The following is a 20,458-nucleotide window of genomic DNA, read 5'->3' on the forward strand; positions in this document are numbered from 1 at the left end:
GAGGAAGCAAAGGCGAGAGGATGGCCAGAGGCTTTGGCAGGGTGACATTTATTTGCCAGGTTCAGCAGGCACACAGCCTACCGACCTTCATACACCAGAGCAGACCCACAGGCATGCAGGGAGAAGGGCAGGACTGACACTGGAGTGCCGAACAAAGGCCGGGACCAGTGTAGCTGCCTGCCCAAGCTGTGGTGGAGTCTGACAAAGGGCACCTGCCAGGAGCCTCAATCAGGGAATGGGGGAGCCTTATTCCACTTCCTCATCCCAGAAAAAGCAACTCAGAAATGGTTCAGAGGCACCTGGGCCTCTCTTTAAGCCATGATAGAAGGAGAAGTGGGTCGCAGACATAGAGAGGGTTCCTCTCTATTTTGCTGTTGAATTAGGAGGGCAGAAATCTGCCCCTGTGAAGGGCAACCCCCTAAATCAGACTATGGGACACTGCCATGCAGCAGGCCCCCTGGTATGGAGAGGACTGCAGACTGAACCTAAGAGACTCCCATCAGAAAAGAGCCAGGGGATATGAGCCCTCCCTGTTTGGCTAAGGGTAAGGACCAAGCTAGGCTGGTGCACTACGTGCTGGGCCTGCACTCTGCCTTCCCAGTTTTCACTGCCACCTCCCAACTGCTCCTTCCTTCCCCTTACAGGCTCATGAAGCTCAGGGCACAGGGCAACCCACTGCAGAACCCAGGAGGGCAGGATATAGCACAAGGGTGTTCGTGAGAACTTTCCAGGGACAAAGATAGAAGCTTCTACCCCCCCCACTCATTCTCTCTCACTTCTGAGGACCCCTAAAGCTACCAAGTAGTGCCCCCAACCATGCGACCAGTCTTGTCTTAAAGCATACTGCCCTAGATTTTTGCATTCTCTATATAAGCCTGTGTCCATTCTTAGAGCAGCCCACATACCACAGGCACATACCTTCATGTGCAGGAGCCTAAGACCGCTGACAGGGCCTCGCTGGAGGACCAGCTCTCAGGGCAAGGCCACCCAAGTTTAGGGCCTGGGAGAGGATGGGACCTGCAGGGTCTGCCTGGGGAAATTGTGAGGCAAAAAGGGAAGGGGGAGGGGAGCAGGGACCTTCTGAGTATCCCTAGAGCAGCATCCCGCAAGGAACAGAAACTGGTGAAGCTAGCGAAAGACAGAAAAGCCACAAGGAATCCATGCAGGGGCTGGGGCCGGTCCTGCCTCTGGCCTGCCCACCACTCACGCACATACACACAGGAGATGAGACTGCTCTCCCGTGGCCCCCAGACATGCCCCACACTGGGAGGCAGGGGCAGGGGGGAGCAAGGGCATCATGCCAGTGACTCTATGTACAGTGAGAAACCCCTCATCCACTCTCCCACCCTCCTGCCCATCCCCTGCCCCACACCAGACTGCCCACTCAGCTGGTCTCCTCCCTCCGAGACTCCTGGGCATAGCCAGCAGCCTCTTCCCCTTTACTAGAGGGTGGAGCCTGGCCTGTTGTGCCCCCGGGGGCTGTGCTGTCCGGCTGGGCCAAAGCCGGCTCAGGGGTGGCAGCTGCCTTGGTGGCCGGTGTGACACTGCTTTGGGTGATGGGCACAATGCTCTCTTCTGTGGCTGGTGTGGCTCTCCCGTCAGTGGCTGGAGTAACACTCCTATCAGTGGCTGGAGTGATGCTCCCATCGGTGGCAGGAGTGATGCTCCCATCGGTGGCTGGGGTGGTACTGCCATCAGTGGCTGGGGTGACACTGCCATCTGTGGCTGGGGTGGCACTACGGTCTGCAGGGGCTGTATTATCACTCTTTGCAGCAAGAGCGGCATCATCCACTGTGGCTGAGGTGGCACTGCCCCCAAGGGCTGAGGCAGCTCCACTTGCAGCTGCGGCCCCGCCTGCAGCCCCGGCAGTGGCAGTGTCTGTGGCTGACGCAGACTGGGCTGTAGCTGTGCTGGACTGCTCTGGTGCCCGGAGCCGTTTCATGAGGGTGGTCACTCGGACAGCCTTCTGAAAGGAGGGCAGTGGAGAAAGGTTCAAAGTGGGGCTCAGAGAAGCTGGATCCATTCCTTGACAAAAGCCAAAGCAGACCATTCCATGGCATCCCTGGCTGCCTCTGACCACCCCAGGGCCAGGGACCCAGCTGTTCAACACACCCACTTACAGTAGTGACAGTGGCTACACTCACACCTGATAGCTGAAGAAATGCCTGTGTGTGGCTGCAGGGGTGTGATATAGGCAAGAAACTATGTGTGCTACTTGGAATGAGTCCAGGAAAGGGAGTCATGAAAGCCTTACCTTCCACTTAGCCCTAGCAAAGTTCTTTTCAATCTGAGCACAGACACCATCCTTGATGTTCTTATCAGAAGCAGCATTGCCAGAAATCCTAGAAAGGGTACAGGTGCATCTGGATCTGAGGGGGTATAGGCCTTCATGGAGACTGCCCAGTCCTTTTCTCTTAAGATCCAGAAGTTACCAGCCAAGCCTTCTGGGCTGGGCCTGAGCTCTGGGCACCCCCAACCCCTACTCAAAGCCCCAAGGATGGGGGCTACTGGATGTGAGGAGGACAGAGGCCAAGGGAAATATGGCCACTCCTTGTGTCCTCCATGGGCCCTGCTCACCACTCATGGGAGATGGCCTCTTCTGCAGTGATGCGCTGGTCTTGCTCCACCTCCATCAGCCTTGTGACCAGGTCTTTGGCTGGGGACAAAGCCAAGGAGAGGTGAGGCATTGACACCTCATCCCACTGTCTAGTGGTGATGAATAGGCTGGGAAGTAGGAGCAGAATCCAGCAGAGAAGGCTGAGAGCAGGTCCCCCATACCAACCCTCCCTCTAACCCACACACTGGGCACCTCCTCACCTGCCTGGGAAATGTCATCCCAGTATGGAGAGTCAAACTCATAGTCGCCAGCCAGAATCTTACGGAAGAGGTTCTTGTCATGGTTCTCATAGTCATCTTCCTCCACCTCCTCATAGAAAGGTGGGTTCCCTGAAAGCCTACATGGGGGCCAAAGGGTAGGGTCACCTAGGAAAGCTCTGGACACAGGACCCCACCTGGCCTGCAAACCCATTCACTCACAGGATGTACATGATGACTCCAATGGCCCAGCAGTCCACCGGGCGTCCATACCGCTGCCGGCCTACCACCTCTGGGGCTGCAAACATAGTGTCCATCTGGTGGTCAATGTCAGGTCTAGCCAGCTCTGGGACCGCTCATACCCACTTCCTGGGCTGGAGACTTCCTTCCCACCTCCCCAGAGCCACTTCTTGAAGGCTGTCTCCCACCCTGTCCCTGCCCCACCCCCTGCTTGCCCAGGTACTCGGGGGTCCCACAGGGCTCCTTGATGAGGCCATTCTCTAGCTTAGCCAGGTGGAAGTCGCTGATGACGATCTTTGAATTCTTCAACCGATTGTAGTAAACCAGGTTCTCCAGCTACTCCAGGGAGGAATGACATGTGGGTGGGCAGAGAAAGGCTCCATGAGGACCTCAGAGACTAGACTAAGACCCCAAGGTGCTGCCCAACTCAGCCCCAGGCTGGGTGCCAACAGACCTGGCTCCTGACCTCACCTTGAGGTTCCTGTGCACAATCTTGAGTGAGTGCAGGTAGGCCACGGCCTCCAGGACCTGCCGCACCACGTTGCTTGTATCTCGCTCCGAGTAGTAGCCCTGGTCCAGGATCCAGTCAAACACCTCCCTCCCCGTGGCCCTGAGGGACACCAGCCCCTGAGCCCGTGTGGGCAGGATCGGGGGTGGGGCAGGCTGCCTATACCGGGCAGCTAGCTGGGCAAGGCACAGGGACCCAACACCCCAAGGGTCCCTGGTTGTAGAGGGCAAAACAGGTAAAGGGTCTGGGAACTGAGGAATCCGGGGACCCCAGACCCACACTCACAGCTCCAGGAAGATGAAGTACTCCTTGCGGGTCACAAACACATCCACCAGTTGTAGGATGTTGGGATGCTTCACCCTGGCAGCAGAGAGAGGGGTCAACAGTTAGGGCTGGATAAACCACTAAGAGAGGCTCTGGTTGCCACCGTGGGCCACAACAAACTAACTGGCCAGAGCCTGGTACTGTGCTTGAGGATACCTGCCCTTAAAACCATTCCCTGCCACCTCCTATGCCACCCTACCCCGAGGCCTCATACTCACATCTTGAGGATGCCTATTTCGTTCTTGGCCGCCTTCCGCACCTTGCGGCCATCCCGCTTCTGGAACTTCTTGCAGGTGTGCAGCTTGCCCGTCGTCTTGTCCTTGGCCCGGAAGATCTCACAGAACTCCTCACTGTAGCCAGCAAGCACCCACTCAGCCCTGGCCTCAATGTGGGCTGCCCTCTGCTCTCCTTTCCCAAGCCCTTGCCCACCCACCCTTGACCACAAGACCCAGCACTCACGTCTTGATGACCTGTCCCAAATCATATCTGTCAGTCACCTCCGACGGCTGGTTATAGTTCTTCTTATCGCCCAGAGTCACACACCCAAACGGCATTGCCAGGCTCTGAGCTGCAGACAGGATGGAGTCTGGCTCAGCTGTACCACAACATGGAGGCTTCTCCCCACAGTATAGAGGCTGGCTCTGGGAGACCCCAGTGTGGCTCAGGCCAAGGCAAGGGGCAGAGACTGCACTAGGAAGGGGTAGAGGTTGGTCGGCCTCCTACCCCTGCTTTTCTGGCCATAGCTCCGGCCACTCAGGTTGGCTGCCTTAACTACAACGGTCCCTATTTACAAAAAACATATTAAACTGACATATTAGAGAATCACTTTCTATTACGTACATTAAAAAAAAAGAAATTTACCAATTTATTTAAATTTCAGCCATTACACAGATGATGGCGGATATAACCACCTACCCAGCAGATAGCCATCTCTGACATGAGCAGAAATGCATACATTTGTGCAGCAGGACACTCATAAGAATGCTCAGTGCCAATATTCATAATTGCCCCAAACTGGAAACAGTCCACAGGACCACTACCAGCAGGGTGTATTATGGTATAGCCACACAATGGACTATTACACAGCAATGGAAATGAAGGATCAATAGCTATAGCCAACCACATGGTGAATCTCACCAATACAGTGTTGAGTAAATTAGACACAAAAGAATACATATAGCATAATCTTACTGACTCACAGCTCAGAACATGCAGAGCTAACCTGTACTAAGGATACATTCTGGTGAAACTGTTTTTAAAAAAAAAGGAGATAAGTATCTTGAGTCCTATGAGAAAGAAAGTAGTTGAAATTGAGTCAGGACACACTGGGAGATTTCTGGAGGGCTAATTTCTGAACCTGCATGGTGGTTTTCATGGGTGTTTGCTTTATAATTTGTAAAAATGTACGTACAAGTTTGGGGCCCATTTCTAGATTTTTGATATATTTCACAATTTTATTTTATTTTTATTAAAAAAATTTTTTTTAATGTCTTTATTTTATTTTGAGAGACAGAGCAGAGAGTGAGCAGGGGACGGGCAGAGAGAGAGAGACACACAGAATCTGAGCAGGCTCCAGGCTCTGAGCTGTCAGCACAGAGCCCGATGTGGGGCTCGAACCCACAGACTGTGTGAGATCATGACCTGAGCCGAAGTCAGACGCCAAACCGACTGAGCCACCCAGGTGCCCCTATTTCACAATTTTAAAATGTTCATAAAAATTAATAAAAACCATGGGATGCCAGGGTGGTTTAGTCTGTTGAGCAAAGACTTTAGCTCAGGTCATGATCTCACCGTCCATGAGTTTGAGCCCCATGTCAGGCTCTGTGGTGACAGCTCAGAGCCTGGAGCCTGCTTTGAATTATGTGTCTCCCTCCCTCTCTGCCCCTCCTCTACTCATGCTGTCTCTTTCTCTCTCTCAAAAATAAAATAAACATTTTAAAACATTTTAATTAAAAAAATAGAAGTATAGCTATCCATATTGAAGAGTAGATGGTAACTATTACAAAGAATAAAGTAGGGAAATGCACTGTGTTGGATGGCTTCTGAGATATGTTAAATAGAAAAGCAAGGGACAGAATGCTGGGTCAAGGGTGCTGCTATTTGGGTAAATTTCTTTATTAAAAAGTTTTTTTAAATGTTTGTTTTTTGAGACACACACACACACACACACACACACACACACACAGTGTGAGTGGGGGAGGGGCAGAGAGAGAGAGAGAGAGAGAGACAGACAGACAGACACAGAATCTGAAGCAGGCTCCAGGCTCTGAGCTGTCAGCCCAGAGACCAACACGGAACTTGAACTCAAGACCATGAGATCGTGACCCAAGCAGAAGTCAGATGCTTAACGAACTGAGCCACTCAGGTGCCCCTGGGTAAATTTTTGAAGTTTATATTCCAGTATAAAACTCCTAACTCAATTCTGGAAAGATAGCTAAGAAAATCAGAGTGCTCTTTGGGGCAAAAATTGGGTGTTAAAGGGGCAGATTTATATCTTGTATCCGTTTTCTATTCAAATTTTTACTATGATTACCTTTATTGATTTAATAAATGTTGCATTCAGGCACAGTCTTTGGAGAGTTTCCTCAGAGAGGCCCCATTTGGGTGGAAGTGAGGAAAGGCTTGGAGGAAGACACAGCATCAGGGCTGGGCCTTAGACGGGAAGGATTTGCCAGGAGGCGTGCAGGGTAAATGGTCCGGAAACACTACACAAGCCTGCCAGGGCCTCACTGCCCGGGCCCACAGGAGACCTGGGCAGTCAGGTCCAAGGCATAAGACCTCAGCCAGGGGTGGGTATCACAAGGGTGACCACATGCAGCTGACTGCAGTGGGCTCCAGCACTCTAGCACCTGGGACATAGCACCCATGGGTCTGCAACCCTGCCAACCCAATCCTCGCCTGCAGTGCTGGGTGGACTGGCTCCAGCACCCAACGGAAAATGCACTCACAGCTCTTGCTAGAGGAAAACTTCAGAAGGGGAGTTGGTGACTGTCTGAACCTCCATAACGCAGGTCAATGTGATACCGAAGCCATGGCAAAAGCTCTGCACAAAGGCTGCATTCAAATGGCCCTGCCACTGCTGGCTGTGCACACTGTCCCTCCACGCTGATTAGCACTTGCTGTGCACCTCGATGCTCCTCTACCTGGACTCACAGCTACATAGTAGTAGAAAAGGGAAGAAACCATCCCCAGAGGAAGCAGCTTGGGTCACAGGGACTCTGCCAGCCAGGTCAGAGTCCAGGACCCACACAAGCCCCATGGCCAGCCCTGGCTTTTGCTTGCTTCCAGGCAGAGGCCACCTACCTCCCAGGGATCATAGCCTTGGTAGTTTCCCCTTAAATTTGCCCTCAGTATTAGGAAATAAATTCCATCCTTCCCTCATCTGGGTTATTTGGCTCAGGGAACACAAATGCATTTCATCGGCGTGATTTAAGCCAGGGCTTAAGCCATCTTGTGAGACACTGCAGAGGCAAACAAGAAAAGCTTTGAAGATCGTCCCCGACTGCGTGTCTTTGCCACCATGGTCACAGCCCTGCTCCTGTGTCTGCCGGAGAGGAGCATGTGGCTGGAATCCCACACTCACAGCTGAGAGCAGAGGCACAACCACCCACCACTGCCGGCCACTCATCTCTGTGCCCTAACAATCTGGGGGAGGGGGCTTGCATCAGTCCCTCAATGGCTCTAACGCCCTGTGATTCCCTTTCCAGGGTCAAATCCAAGAGCCATGTACTAGGCTGGAGGGTAGTACCTCAGCCTGAGGGCCCCCCAGGAGAGCTGGGCAGGAATGCCCTTCCCCCAAAGCTTCCCATCAGTATCCTATTTGTCACGGCAGTTATTTATAACATAAAAAAACCCATAACCAGCTCAACTGTGTCCATTCAATGACAGGAAGTGTGGACACTGGCAAGGGTACTGCACACCTTGGCCTCCCTGTGAAGCAATCTCCACCCTCCACATGAGCTAGGTGTTGAGACGAGGGCTTCATCTCTTTCTTGGCTCATTGTGATTTGACATTATAAGGTTGTTTGTGGAACCAACTGTCTAAAATGATTCTGACGCCCCAGACTCAAAATGGCCCTTCTTTGAGATACTTTCCACGACCTCCACTTCCCCCCATCCCATCAGTTCCTTGCTCTGCTGCGAGGTGTGAGAGATTTTGTATATGCCCATCCCTGATTTGGCCCAGCTTTCAGCCATATATATGCTCTTGGACTCAAAAAGACCCGGGGTGAGTCCTGAGGTCTCCTCCATCACAGAAACCCAGGCCTCTGCTCACAGTCACATCAACCTGGATCCAAATCCTGAAACCTTATGAATGAGGCAGGGACCAAGTTGCCTCTCTCCCTACAGTGGATGCCCTGATCTCAGCCGGTTACTGCTTCCCTCAACAAACTGCATTCATTTGCCTCCACCCCCAAACTAGCCCCAGGGAAAAAAAAGGAGAAAAGGGGTCCCCTCTACCCCCACCCTCTCCACCATCTGCTGCCCACTGCTGCTGCCTAGCAGGATGCCAGTGTGAGCACCGAGTCCCTGGAATCTGCTTGCAACAAGGGAGGTCCTGGTCCTGAAGCTGTGGGGAGCAGTCAAGGGACAGTTTCAAGAACAGCGGAAAGCCAGGCAGAAAGGGGTTTGCATTTCTCACCCCCATGGCCCAGTCACCCCAGACCCAATACCCAACAGTGGAGAGCTCTCCTCCCACTGACACAGAGGTAGACCCCAGGTCCACACTGGGACAAAGGAGGGCACAGAAGCCCCGTAATGGCCATTTCCCTAGAGACGTGGCTCCTTCCATTTTCTGCAGAGAAATGGTGTGCACAGGGGGCTGTCCAAAGGGAGCTTAGGGGAAGTGTGGAGCCTGGCACTGCCAGTGCCCTCTAGCTGACTCTAAGGATGCCTGAGGGCCAAGCACTCCCAGTTACTGCCTGCTCCTCAGGTTTGACCCCTGGGCATAGGCAATCGAGGAGGGCAACCCTGAGGGAGACACTTGCCTGTTGGTGCCCTAGTAATAAAGGGTCCCCCAGGGGACCTGCTACAGCCTTAAGCAAGTCTGGCTCCAGAGGTCCCGTGGTCCTGCATCAGAGTATTTTTCCCTCTTCCACTGGGGTCAGTCTGGTTCGGGCCCTACCTTTCACAGCAATAGACAAGTTTCCTGCTGCCCTCGTTCTCTCCCATGTGGAGTTCCAGAGCTTGCAGTAAATCTTGGGAGGCCAGGAGGGGCCCAAGAGGCCTCCCGCTACCTTCCAACAACCGTGGGCAACACCTCCCGATTTAGTGGCAGCTGTGAACACCAGCCTTCAGGTACCCCCTCCCCTCCCCTACTCTCCCCTCTCAGGGACTGGGGCTGTGTTTCCTGCTGCAAAGGACATGCCTAGGCCCAAGTCTTGCCTGGCTGTCGTAGCTGAGGCCTCACTAGAAGAACCGGAGGAAATAGAGATTTCACCCTTGGCTCTGTCAGAAGACAGAGCCAAGCTTCCAGCCCACTCTCCAACTGCTTCAGGGCCAAGAGCAGGGGGCTGGTGTGGCTGGGCCTCAGGCTCTAGCTAAATCATGGTCCATAGTTCCTGCTGCTGACATCTGATGACGGAGTAAGAACAAGGGGGCCTCTCCAGCCTCAGCAGTAGGCATACAGTCCAGTGCTGCCTCCAGAAAGTTTAGCCTTGAACTTGGTTGGCATGGCATGGCAGAGCTAAGAATCAACTGGTCCCTTCCAGGCACCTCCGGTCCCAGTCTTTGAGCCCCTGAAGGAAAAGCTACTGGCAGCCCTGCTGCCCTCTGGGTGGAAGAGGGAAATGCAGGGGAAGGCCCCAGAGTAAAGGATTGCTATAGTGATGGAAGTTTTGAAACAAAGGGAAGGGGAAGGGGAGAGGTGTTGGCCAACCCCTTTTCTAAGAATTCCTTGAGATTTTGGCCCAGTTCCTTCCCCATGGGTTCTGGCACCTAGCCCCATCAAGAAAGGGGAGGAGGGGGGATTGAGAGACTTTAGAAAAGAGAGGATGTGCAGGGACAGTGAGGGACAATGGCAAAAAGTGATGGAAGGAGAGCAAAGAGGTAACAGTAAAAAGGACACAGGCAAAACAACACAGGCAGGAAAGGTGGGCAGGGGCTTTGAAGGGGCCTATGGGCCTGAAGGTCTTCACGGCCTAGCGCTCTGAACACCTGGGCCATGAACTACCCAGGGTGCCTGGACCTTTGACCCTGAACCCTCCAGTATCCTTCAGAAATGCATTGAACTTGGTGTGGGAGGCGCAACCATGGCCTGGGGGAAGAGGCCAGCCGTTGCAGTTCCCTCAGAACAATTCCAGGGCCCTTCTCCCAATCATTCCTTAGGCAGCTTAGGTAAGGCAGGTCCATCAGGTGGAGGGAGCATGCCTAGGGAATGGGGTAGGAATGAAGCTTAGAGACCTGGCTCCTTCCCTTTATAGCCCATTCTCTCAGCTGGCCCAGCCCAGCCTAGACTTCCCAGCCACGCCCCCTTTATCTGCCATCCTCCCCAGGCCATGGGTCCCCAGGGCCCCTCTTGCAGCTCAGCCTAATTCCCTGCTGCAGCCATCCCACTTTCCAACAGTGGATTCTGTCAGGGGACCCAGAAACAGCACCCTAAACAACCCAGAAACAACATAACAACTGCATAGCACCAAACCCCTGCCTCAGTTTCCCTAGATGGAGATCATGAAGTCTGTGGTCTTCTTCCAGGACAAGGAGTAGTGGCCCAGACAAGGGCTGGAGAGGAGGGCCAGCAGCAGATATGGGGAAGGCAGCCTTTGGCACCTGGGGGTTCACACCAAATTCCGTAAAAAAACGGCAGAGAGACCTCTGCCCCACCCTGGGCCCAGCCTGACACTGAGGGAAGGAAAGACACCAGTTTCCCAGTGGAGGAAACTGGGGTCCAGCAGGTGGCTAAAATTCAACTGAGCAGGTGTGGGGTGGGGGGAGGGGAAGAACCAGGTCTCTCTAGGTGGTCCTGGGGGTGGGGTCAGAGTCAGGGCCTTGGAGGGGGGCAGCAGGAAGGGGGTGGACTGCTGCAGACTAAGCCTTTGGTTAAGGATAAAGGGCCCTGCTCCCCAGAAGGGAACCTGGTGGAGCAGGCTCTGTCTACAGGGTGCGGACAAAAGCAGTTTGGCACAGCTATGGGGGGCTGGGAGAGCCTAGGGTCTCTGCCAGACACTACAAGCTGGGGAAGGCAGAAATTCATTTGTTCATTGTCCACTGCCCACCCCCCCCCACCAGCTAGGGGCCCTGCTCCCCAACGTGGCGCCACCCTGACCCCCTTCCCCAGCGCTGCTGACTCGCCCCCGCTGGCACAGCAACACACATGCGGGAGGCACACGTGTGAGCACCAAGCCCCGCACCTCCCAGCAGAAACATGTGCGTCCTCTACCCCCCACCGCGCAGCGCAGGGTCGGCGCCCTGAACCGCCAACTGGCCCCCACGTTAAGGTTCGAAAGCCGGATCTTGGCTAGGGGGCTGCTGGCCCCCAGGGGCTTGGAGCCTCCTCCCCCACCCCGCGGCAGCCCCGCCCAGCCCCCTTCAGGTTGTCGCCTATAAAGAACTCTCCGTTGTCATGGAAATTAGTGACTGCTTAGCTGGAGGAAGGGGACTCGGGGGCAGTTGGGAGGGGTTGAAGGCGGCTCTAGGAGTCAGGAGGGTCGGCTCAGCCCTCCACCCCTACCCCCAAGGGGCACCACGAATGTTGGAGGGTTAAGGTTTTCACAATTAGGAGCCCAGCAAGACGGGGGCCGGAGGGGGGGCCAGGGGGAATGTCAGGGTGGTGGGGGGAAGATTTGCCCGGACTTGAGTCTCAGAGGCTTCCCCTGGGACCCCCGAGCTGTGCGAGGTGACGGGGAACTTTAAGCCCAACCCCGCGCGCCGACCCCTCGATTTGCAGATCCCTTGTGCTCTGCCCCCGCTGAGACCCCAAGACCTCGAGGAGCCCCTGCTCACTATCGACCTGAACCTTGAGTCAGAGACCCAATCCCCCAAGACCCCCACAACGTGTGTTCGGGGGGCGCGCCCCCCCCCCCGCCCCGTGCGCCCGCCCCGCACCTGCAGCGCCGGTCGGTCACACGGAGGAAGCGATCTCGGGTTCAGTGGGGCGGCAAGGGTTCCGGGGGCGGCGGGCAGAATTCGCTCCGGGCACGCGGGGCAGACGCGGCGCCAGCTGCATCCGCTTGGGCTCGCAAACCTCCAGCATCTCCCGCCGCTCGCCGGCACCGGATTCGCACCCCGGGCCGGGGGCGGGCTGGGGGCGGGGCCTCCCTCAGCCAGCTCCGCCCGGGCCCTTGAGGAGCCTGAGGCCGTAATCCCACTCGGAGGGGGGCGAACGACCAGTGGTAATGAGTTGTTGAGCACTGGTCTGCCCGGCAGCGCCCGACAGGCTTTCAAAGACTCCCTTAGGCCCTGGGACTGACTGGGCAACAGGGGCCAGAGGGGCCTTCTTATACACTTGGTAGGGAGTGAGGAGTAGGAGGTGTGGGGAAAGCCTGAGTCCTGGAGCTGCACAGGAATCTCTTGGCAGGTAGTAGTCCCCAGGGGACCAGCGCTCTGCCTAGCTCCCAAAACCTGACCCAAAGGGTGGAACCTACTTACAGGAACAAAGTGGGCAGTCGCTAGGGCAAGCTGCGTTACAGATTGGCACCCTCTAGCTAAGAATAGTAAGCACAAGGTTGAGTACGTGGGGAAGTGGTCAGTGAGGGCTCCAGACCATGGTGGCAGAACCTCCAATCCCCGCCCCCCCCCGCCACAATTCACCCTGTCTCATCCCGAAGTCCCAGCCAGGGTGGCTGGCCTAGTCTGCCCCCTCCTTGTGCAGAACTGAATTCCCCAGCCTGTAAAAGTCACCTATGACATGGTGTGGAGGCTTTCTTTCCAGTTCTATCACCCTCAAACACTTCATGAGCAGCATCACCACCAGCAGCCTGTATCCTGGGGATACAGGAGAACTATTGCACCAAGGTGTCCACCAGTTCTGTCCTCTGATGGGAGGAGGCTAAGAACTACCAGAAAGAAGATTTGAAAGAAGTCCTTGGCCATTTCTCTATCCTTTGTCAGGGAGGCACATGGACCCAATTTTTGCCCCTTCTCTCTCACAAGCACTGAGAGCCATCTTGAGGTTCATGTTGGAGGGCCAGACGGGCTTCTTGGTGCTTGGAGCTGGGTTCCACCCCACCCCAAACCTCCTAGTGAGCCTTCTGAGCCCATCCCCGGTAAGGTCATCTCTAAACCCTTGGCTCTGAGTGAATCATCCCAGCATGGCTCCCCATGGCTGCTGACAGGAATGACTGCTCAGGTGAGGAAGTTGGGGCTGCGGGGAAGGCTAGCCTGGGAAGTGACCATTCAAACGAGGCCCCTCAATATCTTCTTCCAGACAAGGGTGTCAAGGAGCCCTTCACATCCTCCCCTGGCTTTGGGTCTCCTCTTCCAGGCCAGGCTGATGCCACCTCTGAGCCCTCTGTGCTTGGGGTGGTCTCAGTTACAGCACCAGTCCCACCACTGGGTAGGAAGCTCCTGGCAGGCTGGGCGTCAGCAGGGCAGAGGCTGTGTTTCATCTCCATATGCTCAGTTCATGTCGGCAGAATGAATGAATGGCCTGGCATTTGGTCCTTCCTGCTGTCTGCCCATTGTCCTTGAAACAATGGTTTTCTGCAGCTGAGCCGTGGCCTGCTGACCCCACACATGTGACATACATTTTCTGTCTTTCCTTAAGGTAACAGCTCTCTAGGTGAAGAAACTGGGCTGAGGAGAAGCTAGAATGGGGGATTTAGAGGCAGGGGAAGAGGTGGCTCGCTAGAGCCCTGCCTGCTGCTGGCAGTGCTCCACCTCTTCTTGGTCGTGTGCACACTCCATGTGCCTATGGGTGAATGCACGTGGTGGGGGGTGTGTGTACACGTGTGAGTGTATCTGTGTGTGCGCGCTCTTATGCTGAAGGAGACGGCAATAGCACAGTGTGTGCAGTGGTGCCCAGTGACACGTGTATCTGCATTCTGTGTGCATCCAGGCATGCTTGCTCGCACATGCACATGGACTCTGTTGCTAGTCCCTGGAGCCACTGGTCCCTGAAACCACCGGTCCCCTTCCTGCCTGATGCAGGCCTCAAGACTATGGAGGCTGAATCGGGATATGAGAGCAGGATGTGGGAAGAGGCTAGGACATGCCCAAGGACTGGCAGGGGCTGTGATGACCCTACATCATTAGCTATTTTCAGTCGCCTCCAGGACAGCCCTTCACTCTCAGGCATTTGGGGGGTAGCTGGGTCTTTGCCTTTTGTGGATAGAGCAACCTAAAGATGAGAACACAGTGTTAGGATGGGGGCATGCTTGTCCCTCAGCCCCCAGCCAGGGAGGCACAGGCAGGGTAGGGCTTCAGTGTTTTGGCTTCAAGCTTTAGCTACACTCTGGGCAAGAAATAGCAATACCAGTTGAATGCCATCCTCTCAACTCTTCCAGGCCATGGACTGGCCCCTTATGGAACCTTATTCCTACCTCCACTATTTAGACAAGGTCAGGGCCATGGCTTCTAGCCACTCCCCTGGCCAGAGGAATGGTGGATGGCCCTTTAGCATGGGGCAGAGTTTGGGGGAAAAAGCATGGGCAGTTGGCACTGACATTGTCCAGTAGCTTCTCTGAAGAGATCCTAAAGATCCTAGGCCAGCAGGCAGGGACAGCCCAGGTTGGGAGGCTTAGGAGGGGAAGGGAGCCCAAGATTGACAGTTCTGGCTCCCACCAGAGCTAGACAGAGAGGCAGGATAAAGTGTGAGCCTCCCTATCCACAGAGCTCACAAAGCAGTCCAGATCCTCATCACCCAGCTCAGGGTGTACCTCCCACCCAGGATCCAGGACTTATCTGCTGCCCTGCATGACCCTGACTTCCTGCCCCAGGACACCAAAGTCCAGCACTCCCATACCCTCATATTCTGACTGGTCCACAGGAGCATAGAGCTTTAGACAAAGTTCAGACTTTCTACCAGGCCAGCTACCCCAAGAAGCTCAGACTGACAGGTACCTTCCCTTGAGGGCAACAAATGTTCCAGGTCTCCAGCCATCTTTGGAACTGTTAGGCTATTGTCATGTTGCTGTCCCTAGCCCCCCATAGAGGGCCCAAGATGGAGGAGGGCAAGCCATCTTTTCCTCCGGAGCTAGGGGAGGGGGCTGTCCCCCCCTTCATGACTCACTCCAGGCTGTGTGGGTTATTACATTATGTTTGAAATTGCCATGGCAACCAGCTGGCAATCAAGGGTAATTGCACTTGTCGCCAGGGCAACGGGGCAAAACCCACAGCAGCCACTGTCTATGATTGCCCTTGGGGTGCAGTAAAGGTCAGACTAGACCAGAGTCAATGCCAGCCAAGGGGCTCTGAGGTTCTCTGGAAAGGATAGGATTGCCAGGACCCATGGAGTCCCATTGTGCAGAGGCAGGGTGTGCCTTAGGAGTGCCAGGGTCCCCATCTCTGACTCCATGCCTGGACCTCTGTCCTTCCTCACACCACTCTCTGTCTTAAACATGCCACAGTGCTCAAAGTAAGCAGAGCCAGAACTTTTATGTGCTCACAGATGGTACTTGTAGATGGCCCAGGGGCCTTCCTCCTGGTACTCATGGCGACTGAGCCACAGGCTCTGGAAGGAGTCCCGGGATGCCATGATGGAGCCTCCAAGCCAAGCGGCAACAGCACGGTGGGGAGAGCCCAGCACGGTGGCTCGGGGGCCCAGCTCCTGTCTTAGGCGCTCAGAAAAGCCATTCACCAGGGTGGTGCCACCTTCCAGCACCACATTGGCCAGCAGCTGCTCCTGCTGCTTGGCCTCTAGCCCGCTGATGCTTAAAAGCGCTAGTTGTGGGAGACCAGGCTGGTTGAGGCCTAGCAGATTGGGCTGGAAGAGGGCCTCAGGGCAGGAAAAACGCTCAGAACCCAGGGTGATGACCTGCTTATCTGGAAGCACGAAGTCCATTCGGGCCTGAGCCTGGGTGCGGGCCATCTCAGCTTTTGTGTCCATGGCCACGTAGCAGCAGGCCTCTTTAATCTGGTTGACCAACCCTGTCTTGGGTGACGAGTGGCCACTTGCCAGCAGTAGCTGAGCCAGGTATTCAGTGAGGTCAGCACCGGCCACATCTAGCCGGTAGGTGTCAAGTGGGGCCAGATCCCCAGTGAGGATAGGCGCCACGTAGGAGGTGCCATGGCCACTCCCCAGCACCAGCCCAGTGGTGCGCCCATAAGCATAGAGTGCCAGCAGGGCCTGATGCGCCGTCTGCATGGCTGGAACATGGAACCGTTCAAAGAGTATTTCAGCCACCTTTTCTCGGTTGGTGCGTGGTGAAATGGGCGAGTCAGCCACGAGGACAGCCAGCTCCTCCGGCTGCACACCCAGCCTGCAGTAAAACAAGTGCTGCCACAGCACCTCCAGTGCATCCCAGTCAGAGACCACTCCTCGATTCAGCACCGAACAGGAGCCCTCTTGGTCCTCAGGCACCGCATACTGAGGCTTTTCCTGGGCTGGGTGCTGTAGCAGTTGGACACGTGAGGACACCACACTGAGGACGTGGTCCTCTCCAGCCAGTCCACATTTGGTGAAGCCTGTGCCTGTGTCAATCACCACAGCTGCCATGTCCTGGTAGGGACCCAGTGAATGGCGGCAGAGCAGTGGGGACTGCACCAGCAGAGTATCCATGGCAGGTACCAGTTCATAGCAGGCCCCACGGAGCAGGCCAAGGTGTGCAACCACTGGTGAGTATGTAATGTTCTCAGCCATCATCTTAAACTGGAGACCCTGGGGGTCAGTACCCACCATGGCCACAGGCAAGACCTTGCAGCCAGTGCTGGGTGTAGAGAATGTGACCAGGGAAAACTGCTCCTCTTGGGTTCCAGGGTGGCTGCCAGGTTGCCAGGATAAGAGCTGATGTGTGCTGGCTCTTTGAGCGGCACCAACACTGACCTTTTCTTTACTCATGTAGACACAGGTCTCCTCAGGGGCCAGGGGCACCTGAGGTAGCCCTACATGGGCTGGCAAGCCCAAGGACTCCCCTTCTTGTTGCAAGGTGGAGGCCTGGCCAGTCTCCCTGGGGATGGAGGATCCTCCTGAGATGATGGGCTCTTTGGAAATGAGGGGTTCTTGAAAAAAAGGAGGCTTTGCAGTGAGAGAAAGCTGCCTGGCAAGAGGGGCTCCAGTGAGAGGGGGCTGACCAGGAAGAGGGAGCTGCCTGGTGAGGGAGCACTGGTCAGCAGCAGGAGGCTGAGCAGTTGGAGGGGGCTGTCCAGCCAGGGGTCGACCACTGAGGGAGGCCTGCCCAGCACCTTCAACCCTAAGGTTGTCAGGGTGAGCAGTAAGGACCACTTTCTGGTTGTGTGTGCCTATGTCCTCCTGGAGCAGGGATCTGGACATCTCCTGGGTTTTGGCTTGTGGAGCAGGCTCTGGGGTCAGCTCTGAGTTCATCCACTGTAGTTTCTTGGGCTGGACCTTGGAGGTATCCTGCATCCTGTATGTATCCAGCATCCAGATGGTGTGACTAGCTTCATTTTTTTCAGCATCAGGTTTGGACCAGCCAGGCTCATGAACATGGCTCAATATCCTCTCACCAAATTGGAGGGGCATCCCCAGTGGAATGGGCCCAGTGAACAGTCTGATGGGTGTCTCAATACCAGGGGAGCCCCATGACTCCAGGTTGAGATTGGCCTCTTTGGGAACCAGGGGCACCTCTGAGTAGCTTCCTGATGAGAGGTTAGAGGGCACTGGGCAGGACAGCATGGGTGAAGTGGACCAGAATCTGGAGCGATTGTCAAGGGAAAAGATTGGCACAGGTAACAGTCGAGTAGACAATACATTTTCAGGGACATAGAAGGATGGGTGACTGGGCATGAGGCCCACCAGCACTGCCCGTGAACCCGTGGGGTCATGGCACAGCAGCCCCATCCTGGTGTTGCCCGTGGCCATATCAAATACCATCACTTGGTCTTCCACAGCATCCCGGAGCTGGCAGGTAGGGGCACCGGAAGGGGAAGTCTGTATGGCTTCCTCAGGAGACTGGACTGGGGGCTCGTTGTGGCAGGATACTTGGTAGGCAGACGCTGGCATGTTGGAGCAAGTATTGTTGCGAACATCGAGAGGCTGCTGGTCTGGCTGAGAGCAGATCTCATGACTACTCCTCTGGGACTTGGGTGTCCCCAGGGGTCCTGAGCTTGGTGTTGGGCTGTCTGGCCTGGAAGTGTAGACCAGGGGCTTCTCTGCTGGGTTTTTGGGCTGGTTGGGTAACACCTGCATTCTGGCAACCTCAAGTTCTTGGACATGGTCTGAGGACTCCTTTGGAGTGGGTGCTGGGGCAGGAGGCTCCTCCTGAAAATGAAAATCCACTTTGTCCTGGCAGGTTGTGACCACTGCGGAAGACTCCAAGACAACTGACCATTGATTGCCACACTTTCTGAGCAGGAGGTCTCGGGACAGGTCTTTGGTGATGGCAGTGGTATCTGTCGAGTGGTCAGGGTTACAGGTATAAAGTTCAGCTGCTGTTGGCATTTGGGTTGTATCCACAGCTGAAGTATTTGCCTGAGATGGAGTTGGAGGAGTGTGGGCTGAACATGGGTACTTGCTCTGGCCCTGACCTTGGGTTGGAGCCAGAGGAGGTCCTTGGGCTGCAGCTGAGCCATCCTGCCCTGAAAGGAAATAGGGTAGCCACCGGCTCTTCCTGCTGCCCCAGGGGGCTATCTGGTCAGGGCTGCAGGGGCCTTTGCCCCAGCCTACCAGGACTTTAGCTGGAGACTTGACCTGCCCTGCAATCTGCACCTGAAGCCCGGAGCGGCAGAATCCATCCTGGGCCATGTCACTGGTGCTGTTGCTGCGTGTGCACATGGGTAGGGTCACAGTCCTGTTCTCTACAACAAGATGCGTTTGAGTTCCCACGATGGAGCTTGGAAATGGACCAGTAGAGGGGAACCTCAGGGTATCTTGGGAGGCCCGCTCACAGCCACACTGGGAGCTAACCTTAGCAGGGTCCTGGTGTAGCTGGTGAATGGGTTCAGGGGTATGAGCCTGGGAGGCAGGGCCACAGGTCCCATCGGTGACGGCCTCAGTGGACAATGACAACCCCTGCCCGAAGTATACAGTTCCCGAATTTATCCACAGTCCCTGGGAGCCTCTGAGGCCAACCCCTGGCTGCTTGCTGCTGGCCAAGGAGTGGCTTTGGGGGCCTGATGTATCAGGGCCCCCCACCTTCTTGGTGACTTCCATAGTCCTGCTCCATGCCCTAAGTGCCCTGCCCCCACTTCGTTGCCATGGTGACCCCACACATCACAGCCCCTAGTGACCTGGGGGTGGTGACAGAGTGTGGGAAACCAGGGGCCCCACCCCCCTGAGGGATGTGGCCTGCCCAGGGAACCTTGGGAAACAGAAAGGCCCAGATACATTGGTGAAGTCTACCAACCCTAGGACAGCCTCCTCTCCCCTTACCAGCCAGGTGCCTACCCAACCCAGGCCAGCTGTAGAGTGAGGGCAGTGGCCCTTGTGGCAGGGCCTAAGAGAGGCAGTGTAAGGCCATTGGAGAAAGGTAGACAGGGGAGACTGGATTCCTAGTGTACTTCAGATGCCAGACTTGGTTCTTTCTCCTCACTTTTCATGTGTCAACTTGAGGCTTAAGGCCTGACCCACGGATGAGTTCCAAGTATGTGATACAAGGCCCTTTGGGGGATCAAAGCCCCTTTACCACTCAGTCCTGGGAGACAGAAGAGGGTGAAGGGCCCAGTTCAGGCCCGTGCTCCTCTCCCCCATGTTCCCTGGCTCCCGCTCCAGGGACAGCAGCTCCTTGGCAGTCTTTCTGCTCCAGATGGTTCTCCTCTGCCTGTGCCTCACAGAGCCCCCTCCCCAGAGCCACATGTCCTTGAAGCCTAGAACCAGTCAGTATCCCACAGAAGTAGCTATGGGAGCCACAGGGGTGGGAAGGGGCCTTTGCTCAGAATCCTCAAGTCAGAATGTTCTAGCTCTTGTCACAATTGTGTCAATTTTACCTTGGCCAGGAGGGGGGCATGGCACTTGGCATAGGGCTAGGCCACAGTGGACACGAGGCCAGCCAAATGGCAACTACAGATGGGGCACAATAGGGACACAGGGGGCACAGGGCTGGCAACAGAGTGGAGGTATGGTTGGTGCAGGACTGGGCATGCAGTGGGCACAGCTGTATATACAGTGAGGACAAGCTGGACAAAGGACTGGTCATAGGGTAGACACATAGGAAAGGTAAGCTATTAGATTGGGTGGGCACTTTCAGCCTCTATTTCTTAAATGGACAAACACAAGAAAGGGAGAGCTGGGACCTGTTGGGACCACCAGCACTAGATATGTCCTGCTGCTACAGAAGACAGGTTCAGGCAGCAGTTTGGGGAACCACCTGTTACCACAGGCCTGGTCTGGAGGTTCTGATCTGGGGCTGCGTTAGTCCTCCTCCCTCCTGCCTGCTGTCAGCTCTGAGCCTCATCCATCTGGTCCCCAGGGCTGTATCCTTTCAGGCCTCAGTCTTTCTGCCCAGGAAACAGGTTTGTGGAGAATGCAGCTGTAGGCTTTCCTCTGAAGCAGCGTTTCCACAAAGGTTAAAAATAGTGCTT

General features: G+C 55.5%; 2 protein-coding genes across 2 annotated transcripts; both read right to left on the bottom strand.

Moving 5' to 3' along the window:
- Positions 1-14: 14 nt before the first annotated feature.
- On the bottom strand, positions 15-12,128 carry CAMKV (CaM kinase like vesicle associated). The gene is made up of 11 exons (XM_029917055.1): positions 11,930-12,128; positions 4,346-4,454; positions 4,105-4,236; positions 3,848-3,922; positions 3,526-3,664; positions 3,270-3,390; positions 3,037-3,112; positions 2,818-2,954; positions 2,578-2,656; positions 2,255-2,342; positions 15-1,966 (listed from the first exon to the last, which is right to left on the bottom strand). Exons 2-11 carry the CDS (start codon positions 4,438-4,440, stop codon positions 1,385-1,387), a joined length of 1,524 nt encoding a protein of 507 aa, XP_029772915.1. The 5' UTR covers positions 4,441-4,454; positions 11,930-12,128; the 3' UTR covers positions 15-1,384.
- A 3,265-nt stretch (positions 12,129-15,393) lies between these two features.
- Positions 15,394-19,106, bottom strand: LOC115274128. Its single transcript, XM_029917537.1, has one exon. The coding sequence runs from the start codon at positions 19,089-19,091 to the stop codon at positions 15,426-15,428; it is 3,666 nt and encodes a 1,221-aa protein (XP_029773397.1). The 5' UTR covers positions 19,092-19,106; the 3' UTR covers positions 15,394-15,425.
- Positions 19,107-20,458: the final 1,352 nt, after the last annotated feature.

Source organism: Suricata suricatta, chromosome 12 (genome assembly GCF_006229205.1).
Source record: "Suricata suricatta isolate VVHF042 chromosome 12, meerkat_22Aug2017_6uvM2_HiC, whole genome shotgun sequence".
Classification (NCBI taxonomy): Eukaryota; Metazoa; Chordata; class Mammalia; order Carnivora; family Herpestidae; genus Suricata; species Suricata suricatta.